This window comes from Ceratotherium simum, chromosome 9 (assembly GCF_057802395.1).
Source record: "Ceratotherium simum simum isolate JZ-2026a chromosome 9, ASM5780239v1, whole genome shotgun sequence".
Taxonomy (NCBI): domain Eukaryota; kingdom Metazoa; phylum Chordata; class Mammalia; order Perissodactyla; family Rhinocerotidae; genus Ceratotherium; species Ceratotherium simum.
Window position 1 is genome coordinate 56398098 of NC_141908.1, and position 23515 is coordinate 56421612.

A 23515-nucleotide genomic window follows, 5' to 3' on the forward strand; every position below is an offset into this window, starting at 1 on the left:
AAATTAGAATTAAAGTATATATTTTTTATCTGTATTACTCCTTGAATTTATTTCAATTTTTTGATGTGAGATAAAGATCTAAATTAATCTTCACCTCCTGCTCCCCCAGTTGCTAACCTGTTGTGACAGTACCATTAACTAACTAATCCCTGCTTGTCTTATATTGATTTGCCATGTCTAAGACATCTTCTTATATACTTATCCAAGAAATAGACTCCATTTTAAAGTATCAAATTCTTTTTAATGAGCGTTTGTTCTTGAAAAATTAAATGGATTTAATTGCTGTAGGTCTAGTTCTCTCTCTTGTTTTTCAGAATTTTCCTTGTTATCGCCATCACCTACCTGTTTATCCTGGAAAAATTTTAGAAACATCACCATTTTAGGAAGTTCATCGAGGTTTTTATTAGAATTGGAATAAACTAGTATATTAATTTGGGCAAGAATTGGCAGGTTTATAATACTTAGTTTATGCGTTCAGAAACGTATGTCTTTCTCATTTTTTTTAGACATAGTTTTCTAATGAAGTTCTGTATTTCCTTGTAAGATTTTTCTTAGATATTTTATATTTTATTTTTATGCAGATCTCCTTTAAAAATATTATTAAGAAAGAAGTTATTATTGGTTCTTACTTTTTTCCTCCTACATCCTGCTACTCTATTATATTCTACCGTTTTGGTAGTTTTATTTGATTCTTTATTACAGTTATAACTTACAAGTTATTTGTTGTATTTACATACCAATATGTCATTACAGTTGACACCATGGCATACTTTGAAATGAAGTATTTTTCCATAGTTTTATTGTATTGTAATGACCTGAATAGTTATATTAAGCATTGTTTTTGATTGAAATGTAAAGTTGCAAAGCTCAATTTTTAAAGAGTTGGTGTGTTTAAGCCCAGATCAGAAGTAAAAAAGAGCAAAATGTATTTTGATTTACTACTTTATAGGATAAGATTTATCTATAATAATAATTTTTTTTTGTAGTTTAAAGGATTTGATCCAAATCAGCTAAGTGTCGCTACATTACTGTTTGAGGGGGACCGTGAGAAGGTTCTTCAACATGAAAAACAAGTGTATGACATTGCTGCAAAATTTGGGTATGACTTTAAGTTCATAATGCCAAAAGAAAGTTAAGCTAAAATTCTGATATCTCCAAGCAGTTGTTAATATACCCTTTTTAGTATTAGATTTGTGGTAATATGTGATAGTCAACTTAAAATGTTGTGTTGGTTTACGTCCAAAATTTGTAGGAAGTTGGATTGGTATGTTACTCTTATTTGTCTAATCGTTATACAGCCATGCACCACATAACCTTTTGGTCGACAGACTGCATATACAACAGTGGTCCCAAAAGATTGGTACCACATAGCCTAGGTGTGTAGTAGGCTATACCATCTAGGTTTGTGTAAGTACATGCTGTGATGTTTGCACAATGACAAAATCCCCTAATGAAGCATTTCTCAGAATGTATCCCCATTGTTAAGTGAAGCATGACTGTATATGATATAGTAAATATTTTATTGTATTTTTCCATTAATGCTAATTTTATATTTGCTATTTGTTGTGCTAGAATGAAATAGGAAAAAATTCATAGTCATGTTTTTATTTAATGGTAAAGTATATGTATAAAACATGCCATTAGCATGTTTTTAAAAAGAAATTGTGTTTAATCAAAAGTATTTGATAAATTATCTATACTCCACCCCCTGTCACTTATTGTTTTGTGCTGGTATAAAGAAACAGAAAACATTTCACATCTATAACCGACTGAATAATGATTGGGTGGTTTCTGTCTGTCTGCTTGATGGATTGTAAGATTGACTATGAGAACTGTAGTGAAAGTGCCATTTAGCAGGACTATGTTTGTTTTCCTTTCCTTTTTAAGTACATTAATAGTTTTCTGAATACTAGTCTTTTTTTATTTCAGAGCTTAAAATATATCATACACATTATGCTTAATCTGAGTTCTTTGTGAATATTTACTTTTATTCCTTTTTTTCTTTTTTTACTGTTCTTTACAAGAACAAGTGAACACTTAATTTAGAGCAAGATGTCTTAGAATGCCCAATTTTTATGTATTTTTCTCACGTGTAATGTTCAGTCCTTTATTTTTAGGATTTTCTAAAGTTAGTGTTAAATTACAGTATTCTTAGAAAAAGATTAATCTTGGGCTTAATTTTTAGTTTACTTTTGTACTTTTTTTTGAGTATTACAAATTAATCTCTCAGTTTTGTTTTTACCCTATCCTGAAATTGGCAAGTGGAAATTTTTTATTTCTTTAGTAAAAGATGAAATTCAGGGGCTCTCCCGGTGGTGTCATGGTTAAGTTTGCGCGCTCCAGTTCGGCGGCCCAGGGTCCGCGGGTTCAGGTCCTGGGTGCAGACGCACACACTGCTTATTAAGCCATGCTATGGTAGGCGTCCCACATATAAAATAGAGGAAGATGGGCACAGAGGTTAGCTCAGGGCCAGTCTTCCTCAGGAGGATTGGCAACAGAGGTTAGCTCAGGGCTAATATTCCTCACCAAAAAAAAAAAAAAAAAAGATGAAATTCATTAATCTTTTACTTTTTCTTCTCCACAGTACATTTTTGGGAATTATTGATGTTTTAACTAAAATAGTTAAGAGTAATTGTGCTATATTTATTTGATGACCAGATGGCTTGGATTTCAAGTTGTCTCTGAATTTTTTTTTTCTTTGAAGTGTACGTGTACCTAATTTTTAGTTTCTAAGTTATGGGGAATATATATATAATTGGATTTAAAAGCTTTTTTCTTAAAACCTATGATACTAGTCAGAAGCAAACAGTTAAGGAGATTTAAATTAAAACCTTTTGTATTTAAATTAAATCTTTTATATCTATCTAGCCTTAAATATTAGAGACTGGAACTTTAAAAAAATGCTTCTTTATATATTTCAATATTTAATTGAGATTTCAAAAACTTCCAGAAGTACTTGTAGGGAAATGGATGCTCTAGTAGTTGAAACACTGTATATTAGGTTAAATTTGCTTAGTGTCACCTCATTCCCCTTGCCCCACCTCCAAAACACATACACACACACACACACACACACACACACACACACACACACACAAATTCCACTTTGTAGGATCTATAATTATAATTACAATTCAGAATAGCCAGCAAATCGTTACTAGTTAGTAATGTGCCACATTTCCTGTTAGATTGGGGTAGGATGATGACAAAAATGCCTTTTTGTCCTACCTCACACATAATTTTTATAGGGCGTGAACTGTCCGTTCTTGAACATCACCATTGATGCCTGGTATATACTAGATGCTTGATTAAATATTTGTTGAAAGAATTAATGAAACCAAATACTTTATTTCTCCCTCACGTCTTTTATTCTACTTCATTTGTACCTAATTACTATGCCACCCTTAAAACAGTGTATTCTAATCTTTAGGTATTTGTCAGAACCATTTTTCAGTTTTATTTAATATGAGCCACCAACTGTCATGAACTGTCTGTCATGTAATGCCAGTTCTGTTTTTCTCGTGTAACACCAGCCATTTACAACTTAAAAGTAAGAATGAATCTTCCTTAAGATGAATCCAGGTCTCTTTAGATGCTGATACTGAAGCCCCAGAGCCATTGATTTAATTTCAGCAATTTGCTTATGCTGAACAAAACTTGTATCAAATTCATCCATTAAAAATAGGTTATAGGAGCCAGCCCCGTGGCCTAGTGGTTAAGTTTGGTGCACTCCACTTCAGCGGCCCGAGTTCGGTTCCCAGGTGCGGATGTACACCACTTGTCGACAGCCATGCTATGGCAGCAACCCACATACAAAGTAGTGGGAGACTGGCACAGACGTTAGCTCAGGGTGAATCTTCCTCAAGCAAAAAGAGGAAGATTGGCAACAGATGTTAGCTCAGAGCGAATCTTCCTCAACAAAAAAAATAGTTTATAGTAGGGCCAGGCCTCGTGGCCTAGTGATTAAGTTCGGCACGCTCTACTTCAGCAGCACAGGTTCAGTTCCTGGGCGCAGACCTACACTGCTCTGTGAGTGGCCATGCTGTGTGGCGGGCTAAATGCTAAAAATTGAGGAAGACTGGCACAGATGTTAGCTCAGGGCAAATCTTCCTCAGCAAAAAAGAAAAAAAAAAAGGTTATGGTAAATGAGATATCTAAAGCAAGAGTAAAGTACTAAAAACTTAGACCCTGATTGGGGGTCTCATTTTTTTGCTGCTATTATTTGCTACTTCTTAGTTATGTTATAATAAGCTTCTTAATGTACTTTCATCCAGCTTCCCTTCATTTAAATGCAGAAATCTTCAGTATTGAACAACCCAACCTGTCATTAGGCAGATGACTTAGGGCTATTTTGATTTTTTGATACTTGGAAATATCTTCAATGTGGTTTTCTAGCAGAAGTCCTGCTTTTCCCCTAGTTCTCTCTAGACACTAGTTCTTTGTTCTAATCATGGAAAGATTCAGGGATATATTTCTTATTTAAGATGCCACTCTGCCGACCCTTGCTTCTCAATCATTTCTCCTTCTGCATAACTAAATGGAGGAAAGCACCACTAAATTTCTTTTTGTTAAAGTTTTCATAAGTTAGTTTAGCTCGTGTGTTTTATTTTGAATTAGGACATTATTAATCTAGCCTTTCTTTTCTTTTCTTTTCTTTTATCCTCTGTTCCCAACACCTCAGTAGCTTTAAATTGATTGTTTTTAATGAAGTACTCCAATAGTTTAGAACATTTTTGTATGTTATCTTAGCCGTTTTTCCTCCTTTCCTTCCACCCCTACCCTGACACAGTTAAATACCTTTGAGCACATATGATCCAACAGAATATAATAGCCAAATGTTGAGTAAACATACTTTGGTTGTTTATCTGTGTTTGGTAATAATGTCCTTTAACTTCTCTAAGAGCTAAGCAGAATAAACATTAGCTGTCAGCAATCATGACGAATGTATTGACATTTACCATAGAACTTAAGGTAATATGTTATCATTATTTTTAAAATGTGTGCTTAAGTTGTTTAATGTAATTCAACATGAGAGTGATTAGGTTTACCAGATGGCTCTTTTATATAAAAAGATTGTCTCTCATTCCTCTTTCATTTGTCTTCCCAGTCCTTCTTCATGAAACAGCTTTAAATTTGTTTAAGAACCTTGTTAATTGATGTTTGAAATTTGTGGTAGGAGCAGGAAGTAGGGGATGGATGTTGCTACTTGAACATAAAGCAATTTGAATCTAAGTATAGTTTTCTGGAGTGGCTGCAAAAGTGGCAAGTAAGAAGCGTTTAATTTCTAAGCCTTACTATTGTTTACGTATTATATTTTAAGGTAATTCTGGCTAGAAGATAGATAATTCTGAAAGCTAAAAACGAAGTTCCAAAAAGCTAAATTTGCAGGGAAACCTGTGCTTCAGGAAAGCAAACCCAGAATGACTTTTCTTCTCCTTTTGGGTTTATGAATTTACAAAGGACGTTTGATTTCTTCCTGCTTTAGATAAGAAAATGCATGTTTCAGTGTGGTTTGTCACATGGATTCCAAAGTGGGATAGATTCCCCCCTCCCCCCTCCCCCGCCAGGTATTAGAAGAGGGTCTAAAGAAAAATGACCTGACCTGGGACTACAAAGTAGGACTTCTTCGCATCCTGATCTAAGGGAGACAGACCTACTACATGTTCATACCCGTAACTTCTCACCAAATGCGTACTTAGAATGTGCCTTCTCAAAGATGCCCAGTACAGGTCTCTTGCACCCTTTCCTAGTCTTCACTCTCCTTTCCTTTCCTTCTACCACTAGGCCCAGGGTGAACTGTTTCTATTTCCTAGATCAGTAGTGTTTTTTCTCTCATGTACTCAGTGGTCTGACTCTGTTTCATATCTACCTGAGGTATGGGCCTTGCTATTTTCCTCCAAGCACTTGCCACAGCAATTTGCTGACTAGTTTCCTTTTTGTTTTGGAACTTTATTTGACTCCCTACCTCAACCTCAGATCTGTACACATCCAACCCAGAATTGTCTTCTGTTTCTTCTTATTTTTCACTCTCAGCTGCTTGACCTAAGTTCTGTCTCCTTCACTCATTGACATTCTAGTAATATAAACAACCCCTTTCATTTCATTATACCCCATCCCCAAGTAGTTCTAGACTAGAGCTCCTCTTGTCAAGTCTTTGCCACTCCTTCTGGATGATGCTAATTCGTGTATACCCAGCTATAATACTAAGTCAGGAAATCTGATTTAACTCATATATTCTAGCCTAAAATTGCCTTATAGCATTTATATAGAACAAGGGTACATCTACATTGCATTATTTACTTACTGCCAAATCCAAGGAAAAGAGAGGAAGAAAGGATTTAACTATAAGGTGTTAATTGAAGCCATAAGAGAAATGATTCTTCCGGAAGAAGCTCAAGACCTGAGACTTGAGCGACACCGTGGTTAAGGGCTTAGCATCCTGAGACCAAGGGGGTGCAATTAGGGTATTGAGAAGAGAGACATAAAAGTTAATCATCAATTGTAACCCAAGAAAGTTGTGGGAAAAGATATTTTTCTTTTTATGTGGTTTGGTTGAGGGATTTTTTAGTGAGTAATTTGAGAGTTTAGGGTAAGTTTGGCTTTTTTTATTTTTAAACAGAGTTTATTGTATTTAATACATTATAAAATTTGAAAAATTATAGGAAAGCATCAAACTGGAGCAACTCTAACAAGTAATAATTCTGGCCCCTTTGCAAAACTGATCACTTTAAAAATAATGTTCACATCTGTGAGGCAGACAAAAAAGTGTGACTTCTGTACAAACTACATTTAAAATTTGATGTGTAATATCTTTCGAATGCAGTGTGCCCATGAGCGTTTTTCTGAAGTCCTGCCTGGTCCCTGCCTAAAGAGACATGAAACCTCCATATGCAAAGAAACTCGATTCAGAGTGTTTTTTGTTTTTTTGGGGGGGATACGTTTTATTTAGACTAGGAATAGTTAAAATTTAATTTCTGCCTGATGATGGAAAAAAGCAAAATTAAAAACTATTTACTGAAGGTAGTAGAACTCAATAATCATTCATAGTCTTTTAAAATAAGAATGACCTTCATGAAGCAGAGTATTTGGACTGAATTATATGTTATGTGGGATTAATTCTAACTAGATCACCAAATACAATTTCTATGGATAAAACTACTTTCAAATTGAAATGGATAGTTCATGTGTTCATGGTGGTAAGACCTGTTGGTCTTGTACTTGTCTGTATGTTGCTTCATAAGCTAATTTCTGTGTAAGTATGTTTTGTCTCTCATTTAAGATCCATAAAATAAACACCATGTCTAATACTCTGGATACTATGTGCTCAAATATTCAAGAAACTTCTTGGTATTTGGAAGATCCTAGTCAATCATTACACATCTTTAGGTATGAGTAAGACCATAATAGTACATGAATATGTGAGTAGAATATAATATGAATAAAATAAGTGTATTTTAGGTATCTTGTTATGTTTGTGAAGATTATTTAAGCTTGTTTTTGATGGCTAATTCTCTATTGACAATATGATTGAGTTCATATGAGTCAGTATTATTAGTTTTGGTGGATCAAAGTTTGAAATTAATGACCAAACTGAAATATTAACAGTGTTTTCAGATTTTTGCTGTCCAAGCTTATTCTTTTGATAACTCTTTGATATATTTCTTATAAATGAGATTAAAATAAAAATGAAATGCAATGTAATATATGTTAATCTGTTAAGCAGTTATCTTGAGATGTCGTATCAGTTTTGTTAGTTTTATATATTTTTAATAGTTCATTTGAAATATATTAACAGTTTGTTCTTTAATTACAGTGGATTAGCAGTTGGAGAAGACAATGGACAGAGAGGTTATTTGCTAACCTATGTCATTGCATACCTTCGAGTAAGTTATCTCATATTTCCCTTGTCAATTTATGTTGCAAACAATACTTTTTCTTACTTTGAGTGAATAAAATTATTATCTTTATTGTCTTAAATTTTAACCTACTATAATTTAACACATCGTTTTACATGAACCCAGGATTAGCTGTAAATCTTCAGAAGCCCAGTTAACCCTTCCATATATGCTTTTGAGAAATTGAAAGATTATTTAATAGGTCTTGCTGCTATTTAAAAGAATGGAGCCTTTACCTGTCTGGAAGTTGAATTGCTTGGTTAGAATCAAGCTGTCTTACTTAGTAACATTCCTCACTTGAATATAAATCTTTCTTTACCTGTCTTTAAAAGTTGATGTTTAACTTTATTCCAAGTAGTTATTAGTTCACTGGTGATGATTACTATATAGAATTAAAGAAACTGTTTGTGTGTATTTGAGCTCTAAAATTTTTCTAATTCTAGATTTTCTGTATGTGAGAAACTTTATTAGTCATGTTAACCTCAAGACTCTGCTATACTTATTGATATGAAAGTGTTCTTTTGAAAATTTATTCATATGTTCATTTATTTTGTTTTGTTTTTCTACTTTGGTGTAACAGACTTAAGTTTCTTAATTGTTTTCTGCTATTGCTAGAGTTACTTTTTAAAAGTATTGCTTGTTGTGTAATTTAAAGGGTCTTATATTAAAAGGTCATTTCTCAAATATCCTGTTGAGAATTTGGCCTCCCCAGATACTGAATTTTCTAATTTTTCACTTGGAAATTGTTCTGAAGGATGTCCTTATGTAAAATTATATAAATTATAATTTATAATTATATAAAAATTATAAAAAATATATAAATTATAAACTTCTCTAAGAAAGCTTAAATTGTGTTCTCATTTTAAATGTAATTTAATCCTAGGTAAGATCAAAATTTTAGATTGCAATGAATTTGAAGCATATAGGTCTTCCTGTCCTCCCCTCCCTTGCTTATAAGGAAGAGTACATTTATTGCCTGTGCACTGTGTTAGGAATTGTGATCAACAGATTTACAGATCATGAAAGGTAATAGATGACTTTAGGTCTTAGAAATAATTTTTACCTCCATAGACTGTCACTACCCCAAGTTCTCCAATAGTAAGCATTTTGGGTATACATAAAATTTTATTTGTTGGGCATTTTCTCTGAGGATGTTGACCATTTTCCCATAATACTAAATTCGGAATTCTAGAAGATGAAATGTAGCTATAACAAGTACAGCACAAACACAGTTTGGAGTAAGTTTCTTATTATTAACATTCCAATTAATGTTAAAGCTGAATCAAAAGCAAGTTAGAGACTTTTTGGGGGGAGGGGTTATTTGTTTTATTTTTTATTTTCCCACTGCTTACTATTGTCACAAAATATATGTTTACTGAATAAGTAAATGCATGAGAGAGAAAACACACATTTTAGATCAGTAATTTGGGGGTTTTTCCTGCCAACCAGGAAAAGTTGAAGTGATTCATTTTACTAGAAGTGAAAACTTAACGTGTATTGATTTTTCTACCTTATAAAATTTTCTTTCATATCTTTGCAATTTTGTGGTGGCTTGTAAATTGTTCTTTCCAGTTTCAGTATTAAAACAATTATACTCTGGGTAAAAAAATTAGTATTGTAAGTTACTTATCATATAAACATTATATCTTCTATGCTATAAAATATATTTTCCTAGCAGAAGTGCCTCCAGGTGTTCTATCTATTCAGTCACTACAAAGAGAGGCACTATGTTTTCTGATTTGTTTTTAAAGAAAAGTTGATTTTAAGAAAGGGAGAAATCTTATCCTTCCTCTACTCCGACCCGCGCCCTCAATTCCCTACCTCTCTGCTCCTTTGATCCTGATGACCACTTTTTGGTATTGGTTAGTTTACTGTTTAGGCCACCAACTGTTCCGTTAATATTCTCTACATGTACAGAGACAGTTCCTGGGTAGAGACTCTGTTCATTGGAGAAATATTTGAGTTTCTACCATGTCTGGCACTCTGCCTAGTGCCAAGGGTACAGAGGAGAACAAGACAGACAAAGCTCACTCTTGGGGCCACTTTCCAGTGCTCTTATGAGGTGGATAGTAAAGAGCCATGGTGGTTAAATTAGAAACATGTAATACTAACAATTAGGTGAAATACTAACAATATCATTAATTCTTCTGCATCTGTTATAATTTCTTGGTTTTTGTGTGTGTGTCTTAACAGGACTTGGGTTTGGATTACTACGTATTAGGAGAATCTTTTGAAACTTCTGCTCCTTGGGACAGGTAAAATGAAATAAAATGCCTGATATTATTAAAATATGCTGTACGAGTTGCTGAAGTAATGTATCTGTGTGTGTGAATATGTAAACTTTTAAAATTTTATAAAGAAACATTGAAACAAAGAATCACTTTAAATTAATATCTTAATATTTAAATTCATCAGAATGTCATATTTGCAAACCATTTTTTCGGTTTTAGACAAATTTGCCCATGTCCCATAGAAGGAGGGTATTATTGATGTTTACATTTTAAAGAATCGTATTGAACACTAAATGTCACTATGTGGTTTTACTTAGCTTTGATTTAAATTCTTATGTGATTAATATGCTTAAATATTATCGAAAAAGTCTCCCCAAATTATAAAACCTGTTACCTTCTTTTGCAATATATCATTTAGCTATGGGAATTTGTGTATGTATTATTAAGCAGGGTCTTAACTTGCATTTAAATGATTTCTGAAAGAAATCCAATTTAAGAAATTTTTTACAATTTCTATTTTTAAATTACACGTACACATACAAATATTGGTTAGGGGATTAATAATAAAAACTGATTAGCAAATGTGAAGTGGTTTTATTAAAAATGGGCTTGTGAGTTAACTCATTCAGTGATAAAAATTCTTGAGATTGTTAGTACATTTTATTCTAGTATGCCTTACGTTTTACTGTTTCTTTATAAAGTTTGCAAATTATTTTAAATCTAGAATAAAGTATATAGGATATAACAGATCCCCATGAATCCACTTCTTAGATATTACATATCTTAACATTTTTGTTCTACCCTAGCATCTTTTTTTTTCCTCCCCCAGAAAACTTTTTACTTTTCTACGTTCAGTTTTTATCTACTATGGGTTATGACTTTTGGTGCATAGATGCTGATATTCCATGCATTGTAAGATAATAACCAAATTTATAGTATCAATCTGTTATAATTTTTGATGCTAAATTTAATTAAATTAAGTTCAATTTTTAAGGGGAATAAATCTTGTAAATAAAAAGAATTATCAAGTCAGCAACATCTGACACTTTTGAACAGGAGATATAGTTTGGCTGCTGTTCATAGTTGTCTCAGAGACCAGTTGAGTCTTTAGTACCTTTCCTTGCTAGGGAAAGTGGGTTAGTGTAGTATTACTTCTTCAGTATTATGAATTTTCTTGTCATCAGTTACTACAAACTGATGATTGCCATTTTGTGTTTTTATTCTTCCAACTGTGGGAGCTAATCATGCAATATCTTTTCAGTTTTCTTTATTCTTTCTTTGTATATACTTACATAATGATTTAATTGCCTCACTGACAATATCTGTTTTATACAGGGTTACGTATTTGGTTTGTTTTCATTTAAAACAACTTCCTCAGCTAAATTTTTTTTTTTACCTTTGGTGAGAAAGATTGGCCCTGAGCTAACATCTGTTGCCAATCTTCCTCTTTTTGCTTGAGGAAGATTGTCACTGAGCTAACATCTTCCTCTATTTTATGTATGGAATGCCACCACAGCATGGCTTGATAAGCGGTGTGTAGGTCCACACCTGGGATCTGAACCCGCAGACCCTGGGCGGCTGAAGTGGAGCACGCAAACTTAACCACTACACCACTGGGCCAACTCCCCAGCTAAAGTTTTAATAAAAAAAAAAAAAAAATTAAGGGAGGGAGGCCGGCCCCGTGGCGCAAGCGGTTAAGTGCTCGCCCTCCGCTGCGGCAGCCTGGGGTCCGCTGGTTCGGATCCCGGGCACACACTGATGCACTGCTTGTAGAGCCATGCTGTGGCGGCCTCCCATAAAAAGTGGAGGAAGGTGGGCACAGATGTTAGCCCAGGGCCAGTCTTCTTCAGCAAAAAAAGAGGAGGATTGGCAGGTGTTAGCACAGGGCTGATCTCCTCACAAAAAAAAAAAGGGAAAGCAGCTACATTCCAACCCATTTAGCAACCTGCTTTTCCTTTCACACCTTTAGCTGTGTAGAGACCACGTTTAGCAGCAACCCATGGATCGGGGTCTTCAGCTCTCACGCATTATTAGGTCACTTGCTCTTTTCATGCATAGGTCTCTTGAGGGATTAGTGATATTACTAGTTTTTGTGTATTCCTCAGTGGCCCTAGCACAATGACTGCACCTGTTAGGTGCTCAATGAATATTCTTCGTAGAGTCCTATGAATGAACTATGGAATAGTGAAAGAATGTGGCCTGTGAAAATAGCTGTTTAAGAAGTCTCAGTTGGAGATTTAAAAATTTTGGAGACACCAGCATGAGACTTGTGATTAAAACCAAGGGAGCGGATACAAACAGTTAGAGATAGTAAGGATAAGGAAAAAAAGAGGGCCTAAGAAAGCAGTCCAGGGAACACCAACATTTAAGGGATAGTCATACAAACAAGAACTAGCAAAAGTGATTGAGCAATAATATCTAGAGGATTTAGAGAAAAACTAGTGATGTGAGAGAAGCCCAGGGAAATTTTTTTCAAAGAGGAAATGGGTCAACAGTGTTAAATTTGCTAATAGGTCAGGTAAGAATTTAAAAGTATACACAATTATGTTTATCTCTTATATAATGATTGGTCCGAATAGACTGTATTGACTTTTGCACAAGTTCTGTGAGAGAATACTTTTAGAACTCCCTCCCTACAAATCATTTCTAGAAAGTATCCCATTGAGGGTTAAAACCATTCATTTCTGGGCCGGCCCTGTGGCTTGGTGGTTAAGTGCGCGCGCTGCGATGCTGGCAGCCCGGGTTCGGATCCCGGGTGCGCATTGAGGCACCACTTCTCTGTCCATCCTGGGGCCGAGTCCCACATACAGCAACTAGAAGGGTGTGCAGCTGTGACATACAACTATCTACTGGGGCTTTGGGGGCAAAAAATAAAATAAAATAAATAAATAAAAATAAAATTTAAAAAAAAAAAAAAAACCATTCATTTCTATTCTTTGTCCCATCTCCTCCTCATTATTATTATTATATATTATCATGTAGCACTTAAATTCCATTTTCTAGAGTCATGATAAAGAACTTGTTACTTTTATAAATTTGTAGTATTCTTAGTTAACCCCTGATTAAAGCTTGGTAGGTTTTGTTTATATTTAAAGTATTTGTTTTATAAGTTGAATTTTCAAAATAAAGACACATTAAATTTCAATAATCTAAGTGCTTTACAAGAGATTTTTTAAAAACAGGCAGCAGCCTTACCATTCCATAAATGAGGCATTGATAACATTGATAAATCGTATTTGCCTGCAGCTCTCATAGAATAAAGCAGAATTTAACGTAAGAGCACTGTTTTGTAAAATTAGAATTTATAAAACTTTCAGATACTATATTCATAAAAATAAAATTTGACATGCTAATAAAACACTAAAACCCTTTTCATATTTCTATTTTAATCATATATTCTTTGTTCTTATAACTTTAATGTTTTTTATAAAGCATAATCCATTTAAATGTTATTATTTTTGTCAAATTGGTTCTCACACAGTCAAATCAGTCTTGAGGGCCGGCTGTGGCTTAGCGGTTAAGTGCGCGCACTCCGCTGCTGGCAGCCCGGGTTCGGATCCCGGGCACGCACAGATGCACCGCTTCTCTGGCCTCGGCCGCGTCCCACATACAGCAACTAGAAGGATGTGCAGCTATGACATACAACTATCTACTGGGGCTTTGGGGGGAAAAAATTAAAAAAAAAAAAAAAAATCAGTCTTTAGACTAGAAATAGGTGAGCCTTTTGAGTCTCGTTGGTTATCTTTTCCAAAGAAAAGTTCTCGTGATTTTACACAGACCAAGATTTAAAACACAGAATCAGTGTTGTATCCAGTGTCAAATCAGTACATAGCCAGGATGTTTATTGGAGAATAAAATGGCTTATATATACCTTAAGAGTTTTATTTTCCAGATGAAACAAAATATGTAGTTATAACATTATGTTACAGCTCACATTAAAACATAGATCAATATTGTTAAATATTATCAATCCCTCCTCCCCTTTAAGAACTATCCCTCACCTGTCTCTTTTCATTGACTTTTAATATCAAACAGTCTAGCATAACTTTACACATAATTCATGCCCACTAAGTCTCTATTGAACTGGATTTTAGCTTAGTGCCTGAGAATAGGCTATTGAACATTTGGTATAACATCGTGATTATTAATTAAATTATTTTTAAATTAAGGAAAACTTCTTAGACATGGATATAGATTGATTTTTTTTTAAAGCTTTTAAAATCTTGCAATTAAATTTATTTTGAAATTGGGTTTTCCTAGTGTAGAAAACTGCCCTCAGGAGACTTGAGTATGCTCTTCTGACTTCTGTCTTTCCTATGGCAAAAAAAGAAAGGACTTTGCTCCCTTGACGTTATGAATGGAAGGCTCAGTTTGAATGACCGAGGCTCTTGTTCATTCTTGAAGGAATAAGTATGAACGTTTTAGTTAAGAGAATTTCTGACTTGAAGGATGCCAGATAAACCAGCATTTATTAGAATTTTTGTAACCTATTTGAAAACTTATTTGTGTTCTAATATGTCTTCTAGGGTTGTAGATCTCTGTAGAAATGTAAAAGAAAGAATAACAAGGGAATGCAAAGAGAAAGGTGTTCAGTTTGCTCCTCTTTCTACATGCAGGTGAGTTTAATTGTTCTTATACTTCTTATTCTGAAAAAAACTAGTTTTTAATTAATGGAGAAGTGTAATTTGCCAGATGAGGAAAAGCTTCAGTCTCTTCCACTTAGCAAACTTTTCTAAACTTCATTTGCTACCTTGTTAGGATTGTGCCACTATGATTTTAGAGTAGTTCTGAGCCCTTTAGGAGTAGAACACCCTTTCTTGAGTGAGCTTTCTACCCTATCTGGACAGCATGATGGTGAAGAGCCAAACGTCTGAGCTCCTGGAATAAGAGAAGGACTCTTTCTTCATTCACTGAGACTATAAATTACATATATAGTCAAGAAACTATAAATTATATACAAAGTCAACATAGCTCTTTCTTCAACAGAGAAAAAGCACTTTAACCATTTTTCAGTTGTTGATTAAATGAATGGGTGTGGAATAAGGGAATGAGTGGAGCAAAAGATCGAAATGAAGATTAACTCGTTGCTTTCCAAGAGATCTTTCTGCGATAATGGAAATGTTCTGTATCTGCCTTGTCCAGTATGGTAACCATAAACCACATGTGGCTGTTGAGCTGTTGAAATGTGGCTAGTGTGACTGTGGAACTGAATTTTCAATTTTATGTAATTTAAATAATTTAAATTTAAAACACCACGTGTAGGGGCTGGCCTGGTGGCATAGCAGTTAAGTTTGCACATTCCGCTTCGGCGGCCCGGGGTTCACCAGTTCAGATCCTGGGCACAGACCTGCTCACTGCTCATCAAGCCATGCTGAGGCAGCATCCCACATAGAAGAGCTACAGCTATGTTACACAACTATGTACTGGGGCTTTGGGGAGAAAAAAGAAAAAAGAGAAAGATTGGCAACAGATGTTAGCACAGGGCCAATCTTCCTCCAAAAAAAAAAAATTAAGAAAAAAAACCCACCACATGTAGCTAGTATCTTCCATATTGGACAATTATGATCCATATTGGATCATGGTTAACTGATGATCTTGTCCTCTTTGTTAAATAGTAGCAGACCAAAAGAAAGTATTCTTGAGAGGGGGCACTTTGTATTCAATCTTTTGATATTAATTTTCTGTGTAAACACCAGAAGATTAAATATATCAAGATTGAATCAAGCATTTGCCTTCTCTAAAATGTTACAGAATTAATTGGAATGAAGAATAAAGGGAAGTCAGGACAGATCATGAGAAGGGGGACCTTAAAGTAAATGATAATGGTAGTAACCTAGCACTTTAAAATCTATTAAACATTCTGTATTATATAACTGCCTCTCTTTTTTTCTTTTGTGTGTATGTGTCTGTGTGGTCTTCAAGAAAATAATGCCAATATTTATTATAGAAACAAATAAAAAACTTACAATATAAGCATGAATAAAGTTAGGTAATTTTGGAAATAATGTAATATCTTTATTGGTAAGTGTACCAGATGCTGGACTCTGAAACAGCAGTTATACTTCTGCACAACAGAATTTCTGTATATTTCTGTTCATGATGATTGTTTGTCTGATGTACCTGGAATCACTTAATCTCAGCCTGGGAAGACAGACCTGGTTCTACTCCAGCCCAAGAGCCAGGCACTGCCTGCCAGCTGCATCACCATGGCAACTTCCTGCTTAGTTTTTTAACTTCTTTATTTGGTAACACTACGTGTGTCTGAAGGGTAAATGCACTATTCTGTTTTAGTAATTTAATCTTTTTGAGCTCTAAGTTTATCATTAGTAAAGTAGTGGTAATACCATTTACTTGATGGGACTGTTGTAAGAATGAAATGAGAAAGCATATGAAGGGCTATATAAATGCCATCATATTATTGTGATGTAATTACATTAAGGCTGGGGTAGACAATCCATACTAGTATTAGTACGGAAAATTTAGGTATTTTTTTTTTCCTCAATGACAGATCCTCGTGAAGGTATCCGATCGTTAAGCCCTCTTGATATTTTGACATAGCATGATAATTTGCATGCATCTGCTTTGCAAGACTAGAAATACTTCCATACTCTTTCAGCTGCTCTCTCTTCTGTGATTTTTTCCTTCTTTTCTCTATCTTTTACATTCTCTCATCTTGTACTTCCCTGCTACCATATTGTGTTTCTTAGTTCTACTTTTTGCCCCCATTGGGACAGATATCTTTTAGAATTTGCTAAATTGTGCCTTTGCTGGGTAAGAAAGTAAAATTCTAACATGACGTGAGGAAAGCATGTTTCTTACATATTAACTGTTGATGTTAATCAGCATCAAGGAGATGCTTCAAATCGTCTCTTCTGCTTCTGTGTGGGAGAGAGAGTCAGGGTTTGAAGAGCATTTCAGGAGATACCAAGTTAAGTCTATGTACTAACCTGTTTTAGAACAAGTATATTCAGGGTAGAAACAGAGAATATAAAAGCCAAAAATGTGAATTTTAGAGATTATTGGTTGCACATTTAATATATCTGAAGGAAGGGAAAATAGGGGCCTTGTTCTGTACAATAAAAAGCTTAAGGGGGCCGGCCCGGTGGCGCAAGCGGTCAAGTGCGTGTGCTCCACTGCGGCGGCCCGGGGTTCACCGGTTCGGATCCTGGGCGCGCACCGACGCACCGCTTGGCAAGCCATGCTGTGACGGCATCCCATATAAAGTGGAGGAAGATGGGCACAGATGTTAGCCCAGGGCCAGTCTTCCTCAGCAAAAAAAGAGGAGGATTGGCAGATGTTACCACAGGGCTGATCTCCTCACAAAAAAAAAAAAAAAAGCTTAAAACTTGGTAAAGCTACTGATGGCTTAGTGACTGGTCTTAGAACCTTTCCAAATGAAGGTGTGAGAATGTATATGTTCTTTTTTTTTAATTTGGCAGTATGTTTTAAAATGAATCTTTTATCTTAAAGTCTAAGAAAAAAAAATTTGTGTGTTTATTTACATTATCAACCTGTCTTGACATGAGTACAGCTGTGTTTGGCCGTTCCATTAACCTACAGCCACCAGCACACAAAGAAATATAAAGCTGCTTTCTGTGTGGTGGGAACTGGCCTTTCTCCCACGGAGATAGTTGCAATTTGTAAGAATTTCAAGCTCCTTTGGGCGTCACGGCCTGGGGCAGACCGGCCATCTGTGCCGGGCTGGGACGATAACCAGGGAAAACAATGCACGTACACAACTGCCGGGCTAGGACGACAGCCAGTAGGCTCAGTGCACATATGCCACTGATAGCCATTTGTGCATGGGAACATTAAATGCTTGCTCTGTAAACTCTGTAACTGCTTAAACTGCTGAAAACCGAGGCCTGGTGAGAGTCTCACCTGTGGAAGGGACGCCTTGCCCAGGATGTGTGATTCCCGCCCAGCCGTGTCAATTGAAGAGACTCTCCCGGCAGTGGGGCGTGAATGTTGTGAGTAACCGATCTAATGTGTTCTCTTTTCAGTCAACCTGGTGTTTCTCTTTCCGGTTGATTTGTGTCATTTCCCTTCAGTCGATCTGGTGTTTCCCTTTCCAATCGATCTGATGTTTTTCCCTCTCATTATATGATCTATTCGAATCTGCTGCTATCTCAGTCGATGTGGATGTTTTCCCTTTCCAGTCGAGCTGATGTGTTTTTCCTTCTTAATATTTGACCTATTCGCATCTGTTTGCAGACTGTCGCCTTTACTGTCCTCTATATAACAAAATATACTCTCAGTCCATTTATTTGGAGTGGAAAGTTTCTTTTGCATCTCCGATTGAATCCCTGAACCTCTCATAACACAACCCAAATTGATACTTAGTTCTTCACTTGAGAGTCTAGTCTATCAGGCCTCTTAGTATAATACCGAAAAGAAATCAGGCCTAATAATCCATAAGTCATTTGTCACCAGTAAAATTTGAAACATTATAAATAATTGAATCTGTTTTTTTGTGGTCAAGAGTTTTTTATTCCTTTATTTTGTCAAGTGGCAACTTAGCAGATTTCATCACCCCTTCTTCCTTCTGCCCACCTCCCTAGTCAACATCTCTCAAGACTTCTCCCCTTCCGTTATGAAAATATCATTGTGATAAACCACTACTTAATGACAGTGATTGGGAAGTAAAATTTTCTGCCTTAGGATGCCTTCTGTAATAACACTTAAGTCTTGTTTCTTCAGAAGGTACTCATAAGGCCTGAGGATCTTCATTACATATTGTAGGTAGATAGAATTGGTATACTTAGACTGAATTGGCTATGTCATTTATGAAGTACCTATTTTTTTTAAGAATGATTTTCTGATAAAAGCTCATATGCTCATCTTCTGTGATCATCTTAGAAAACCCAAGTTTAGAATGTGCAAAGTCTAATTATTTGAATGGTTTTGATAATAGGAGTTTTAAGTATAGTATATACTTATAGCTCATACTTGATTAAACTAACATTTAACTAGAGTTTGATTTTAGTTTAGTTTGATTTGAGCTGCTTAATGTGGCTAAGGAGATTATTCTGTGTTGAATATAAATGTTGAATGTGTGACATGTATTCTTTAAACTAGTTTTTTAAAGAGCTATTCTGAAATTAACTTAAAATAATCATATATCTCATTGAAATCAAAGATCCCAAGGAAAATAATTCAGTTGTAGGGTGCATTTATTGAGTTCAGTTACAGTCATGTGCTGCATAACATTTTGGTCAGTGATGGACCACATATATGATGGTGGTCCCATAAGCTTAGTACCATATACCCTAGGTGTACAGTAGGCTATACCATCTAGGTTTGTGTAAGTACACTCTATGATGTTCACACAACGACGAAATCACCTAATGACACATTTCTCAGAACATGTCCCCGTCGTTAAGCAGCACATGACTGTATTTCATTTCCGTCCATTAAAGGGTACTTTGTGTATTCGAATAGAAATTTTAACTCTAAATTTTTGGAAGAAATTTTATGGGAATTCCTAGCCAGTGAGTCTAATACCAGTAAAGTACTCCAAAAAGTGTAGAGCACAATAATGTTTTAGAACTTGAAGAATAATATAATGACTTTGGCAGCCACACTATCACTTGTGCAGATGATTTTGGAAGAGGTTAGTGTTTAAGTGCTTAAATGATAGAATTGATCTGTTAAAAGGTGTTAGAGTTGAATTGCTTTGTGAAATGGATCCAAATTGAGGTTTTCCAAACTGTTTTCATTACTTCTACTTTGTCTTTTTTTGAGATACTGATCAATCAAGCTTTGTTGAAACTTTAGAAGCCTACTTATCTACAAAAACTGAACTGTGTAATATAGATCCTGGATTTGTTGGAAGATGGCAGTGCCCCATTAATATTTAGTTCCATTTTCTATTTATTGATATTAGTGATTCTCATATGAGTAATGTATATTTTACTAATTGCTATAAACTCATTCTTGTAGCCTTTAAATTTATTTAAATTTAGTTATTCCTAATGATAGTGCCTTCATAGTTAAAATGGTTCTCCATTTTTCTTAAACTTTATAAATCTGGTACTTAAAATGTAAACATGCAAGGGATCCTTTTTATGGGTGTGAATTAACACTAGAAGAAAAACACAGCTGGCAAATTGACAGTAGCATTGTTAAACAGTTCATTTCTTCTGTTCTGAGGCACCTAACATTTGGCCTAAAAGGCCATTAAAATTTTAGATTAGACTCTATTTGTATTGTGTAGTAAAAAGAGTATTTTTTCTGTATTTGCTCCTTCTGTTAAATTCTTCGTGGGAACCTCTATAAATTGCATTCAGAGATTTGTTTGTTTGTTTGTTTGTTTTCCCCCAAAACCCCAGTAGATTGTTGTATGTCATAGCTGCACATCCTTCTAGTTGCTGTATGTGGGATGTGGCCTCAGCATGGCTGGAGAAGCGGTGCATCGGTGCACACCCGGGATCCGAACGTGGGCCGCCAGCAGCGGAGCGTGCGCACTTAACCACTAAGCCATGGGGCCGGCCCTGCATTCAGAGATTTGACTATGATTACCTTAGCTCCCTTTTAAATGCTTCACCTAATTGCATTTTGAAAGCCCAAATGTATATCATATATATGATTTCATAATTTAACATTCCTTGATATCTTTTGTAAACACACATACAACATGCAAACTTACGGGTGCCCTGAGGGTAAAACCTTCAGAGACACTATTTTAAGGCCATGTCACTGCATTTGATGTGATCATTCAGTTTTCAAAGTCCTCGCTAATTTTTAGTGTGAACTTAGTGAAGATGCTGTATTTTACCCAGTCTGATCATTTTTGGTATTTGAACATTTCTCTTGTTTCCTAGTTATAAGTTCTCATACTTATTTCTGTTAACTTTGAGAAAGTGTATAAGTCTTATTATAATGGATCACCAACTTCCATCTAGTCTGTTTTGAGGTTGTCTTTAACTGCCTTATACTTATTAAAAAAAAAAAATTCCTTCTGCAGAGGTAGGGTTTTGTTTATTTCAGGACAATTGGAGAAACATTTACATTGTTTTTAAGTCTTGGGAGGGTAATAATCCAGACTTATCAAAAAAAGTTATGAAAAATAATACAAATAGTTCCTGTATATCCTTCATCCAGCCAATCTACGTTCCTTCCATGGAGTAGGAGTCTGGGTAGAGAATGAGACGATGGCTTAAGCAAGTCATTCAGATGATCTTGCCTTTAAGTTTCTAGACATTAAACCTGATTTCACTTAAAGCCTTGCGGGGATTTTGTCTGTTTGTTTTTTAGGGTGACGCAAACTTACGATGCAGGTGCATGTATCTATTTCTACTTTGCCTTTAACTACAGGGGAATAAGTGACCCACTGACTGTGTTTGAACAAACTGAGGTAATTTTGCATATATGAATATAGCTCTTATATTCTTTTATTAATTTAAATGAACTTTACTATCGATTTATGAATGTTTAATTTGAGTCTCTTTAATCACTTGTGGATTACCTGGTTGATACCCCATAGAAATAAGGAACATATTTGTTGCACTGGGTTGTATAGTGAATTCTAAGCCTAAAATTAATATTCTATACATATATTAGAATTAATATTCTAATATTAATATTCTGTAGCCTGGGATTCTTTAGTTGTTACTTACAGTATATGATACCTGATTAAGCTAAATAACAAAGGACTGTAGCAATCCTTGATAGCACTTTGGCAGCCCACCCACCTCCAGGTGGTGGCTGCTGTTGCCGTCAGCAGCCCGAATGCTCTTGGTCTGTGTTGTTGTAATATCCTCATTCTAGGTTTATAATTTCTGTTTGCTAAAGCTATATGTAAGCCATTGAGGTTCATTTGCTAGCAGTTTCTATTACATTTCTTAAATAGCCTTAAGCTTCTAATTTTTATAAAGCCTCTGTTTACTGGTCAATATTTCTCATTACAAGTATGCCTAGTGTTGAAGACACAGACTAGACTGTGGAGGAACCAGGAAGAGACTGAGGTTTGTTAAAACCTCAGGTGTCCTGGGTTTTACCTCTATTGCATGCCTACCAAAGATAGTGTCGCAAGATGATTTTCAGTGGCACACTTTTCGTCCTAAATCATAGATAGGTTTTTTTTGTGAGGAAGATTAGCCCTGAGCTAACATCTGTTGCCAATCCTCCTCTTTTTTGCTGAGGAAGATTGGCCCTGGGCTAACTTCTGTACCCATCTTCCTCTACTTTATATGGGATGCTGCCACAGCATGGCTTGACAAGTGGTGCGTCGGTGCATGCCTGGGATCCGAACCTGCGAACCCTGGGCCGCCGAAGCAGGACACGTGCACTTAATTGCTGTGCCACTGGGCTGACCCCAATGATGAGTTTTGACATATGTCTGCACCTGTGAAATTATCACCCCAATCAAAATAATGAACATATCCATCACCCACTAAAATTTGAGTACTTTCCCATCGCCTTAGCCTTTCAGTGTTTCAGTATTGCCCTCTGGCTACCCAGAGGCCCTTTCCTTGTAGGACTACAAGAGTGAAATTATTCCTTCTTTCCCAATCCAAACTGCCATTCTCCAAGTACTAGTGATTTCAGGTAGTTATTGCTTTATTAAAGTAATTTGTTAGATGATATAATCTCTTAGAGCAGGGCTTGCATATTTATGATTCATTTGAAAAATCCTAAATCCTAAGTGGTAAGGATTCTTATAAATTACTTTGCAATGAGACGTGGTGCATCTGTCCCACCTGGGCCCTCTTCTACCCTGGCCTAACTCCTGTTTATACACACCTGAGTGATTCTGAGAGGTTCAAGTTACTGTAGATATTTCACCTCATGGCTGTTACATACTCAGGAATTGAATGTAATTCCAATTTCTGTTACCCTTTTTTCACCCTGCACTTCAGTCATTCTCTATTTTGCTTTAAGTATTACTCTTTCTAACCTTAGTGCTCTACAGGAGCCTAGGCAGGGCCTAACTTGTTAGGAGGATAAAACAGGTTTTTTTTTTTTTTTCCACACTTAGATATCCATAGGCCTGACAAGTAATTTGTCCCAAGGCATTGACCTAAGAAACGTTTTCCACAATGCCCATTCTATGATATTGAGTAATTTAATTATCTAAGCCTCATTTTCTGTATCTGTGAAATAGGAGTAATTGTAATTATTCCATAAGGCTATAGTGAGAATAAATAAGTTACTGCAGGTAAATTGCTTAGTACTTTTCTGGACGTGCAATAAGCAGTCAATAAATATTAGTTACTAGTGTCTGTTGGTATAGTGAGATGTTTACTTCCGAGTAGGACTTGACTCTGTCTTCACAAAACTTTTTATTATTATTATTACTAACAATTTAGTGCTGCTGAATTGATCATTTTGCCTTCTTTTTCTTATGTAGAATCTTAAAGTGACTATTATAGGCATTGTGACTATTCA

At 35.3% G+C, this 23515-nt stretch overlaps 1 protein-coding gene across 5 annotated transcripts in view; it reads left to right on the forward strand.

The window, feature by feature from the left end:
• AGPS (alkylglycerone phosphate synthase) overlaps positions 1-23515 on the forward strand; it is a 404117-nt gene that overhangs the window by 362618 nt on the left and 17984 nt on the right. For 4 of the 5 annotated variants that reach the window (XM_087435433.1, XM_004426664.3, XM_087435430.1 and 1 more), the window contains 5 exons: positions 987-1099; positions 7814-7883; positions 10089-10150; positions 14653-14742; positions 21383-21482. In XM_087435433.1, coding sequence (XP_087291559.1) covers positions 987-1099; positions 7814-7883; positions 10089-10150; positions 14653-14742; positions 21383-21482 — 435 coding nt within the window. The remainder of the gene's footprint in view (positions 1-986; positions 1100-7813; positions 7884-10088; positions 10151-14652; positions 14743-21382; positions 21483-23515) is intronic. The other variant, XM_087435431.1, reaches the window with a different exon arrangement.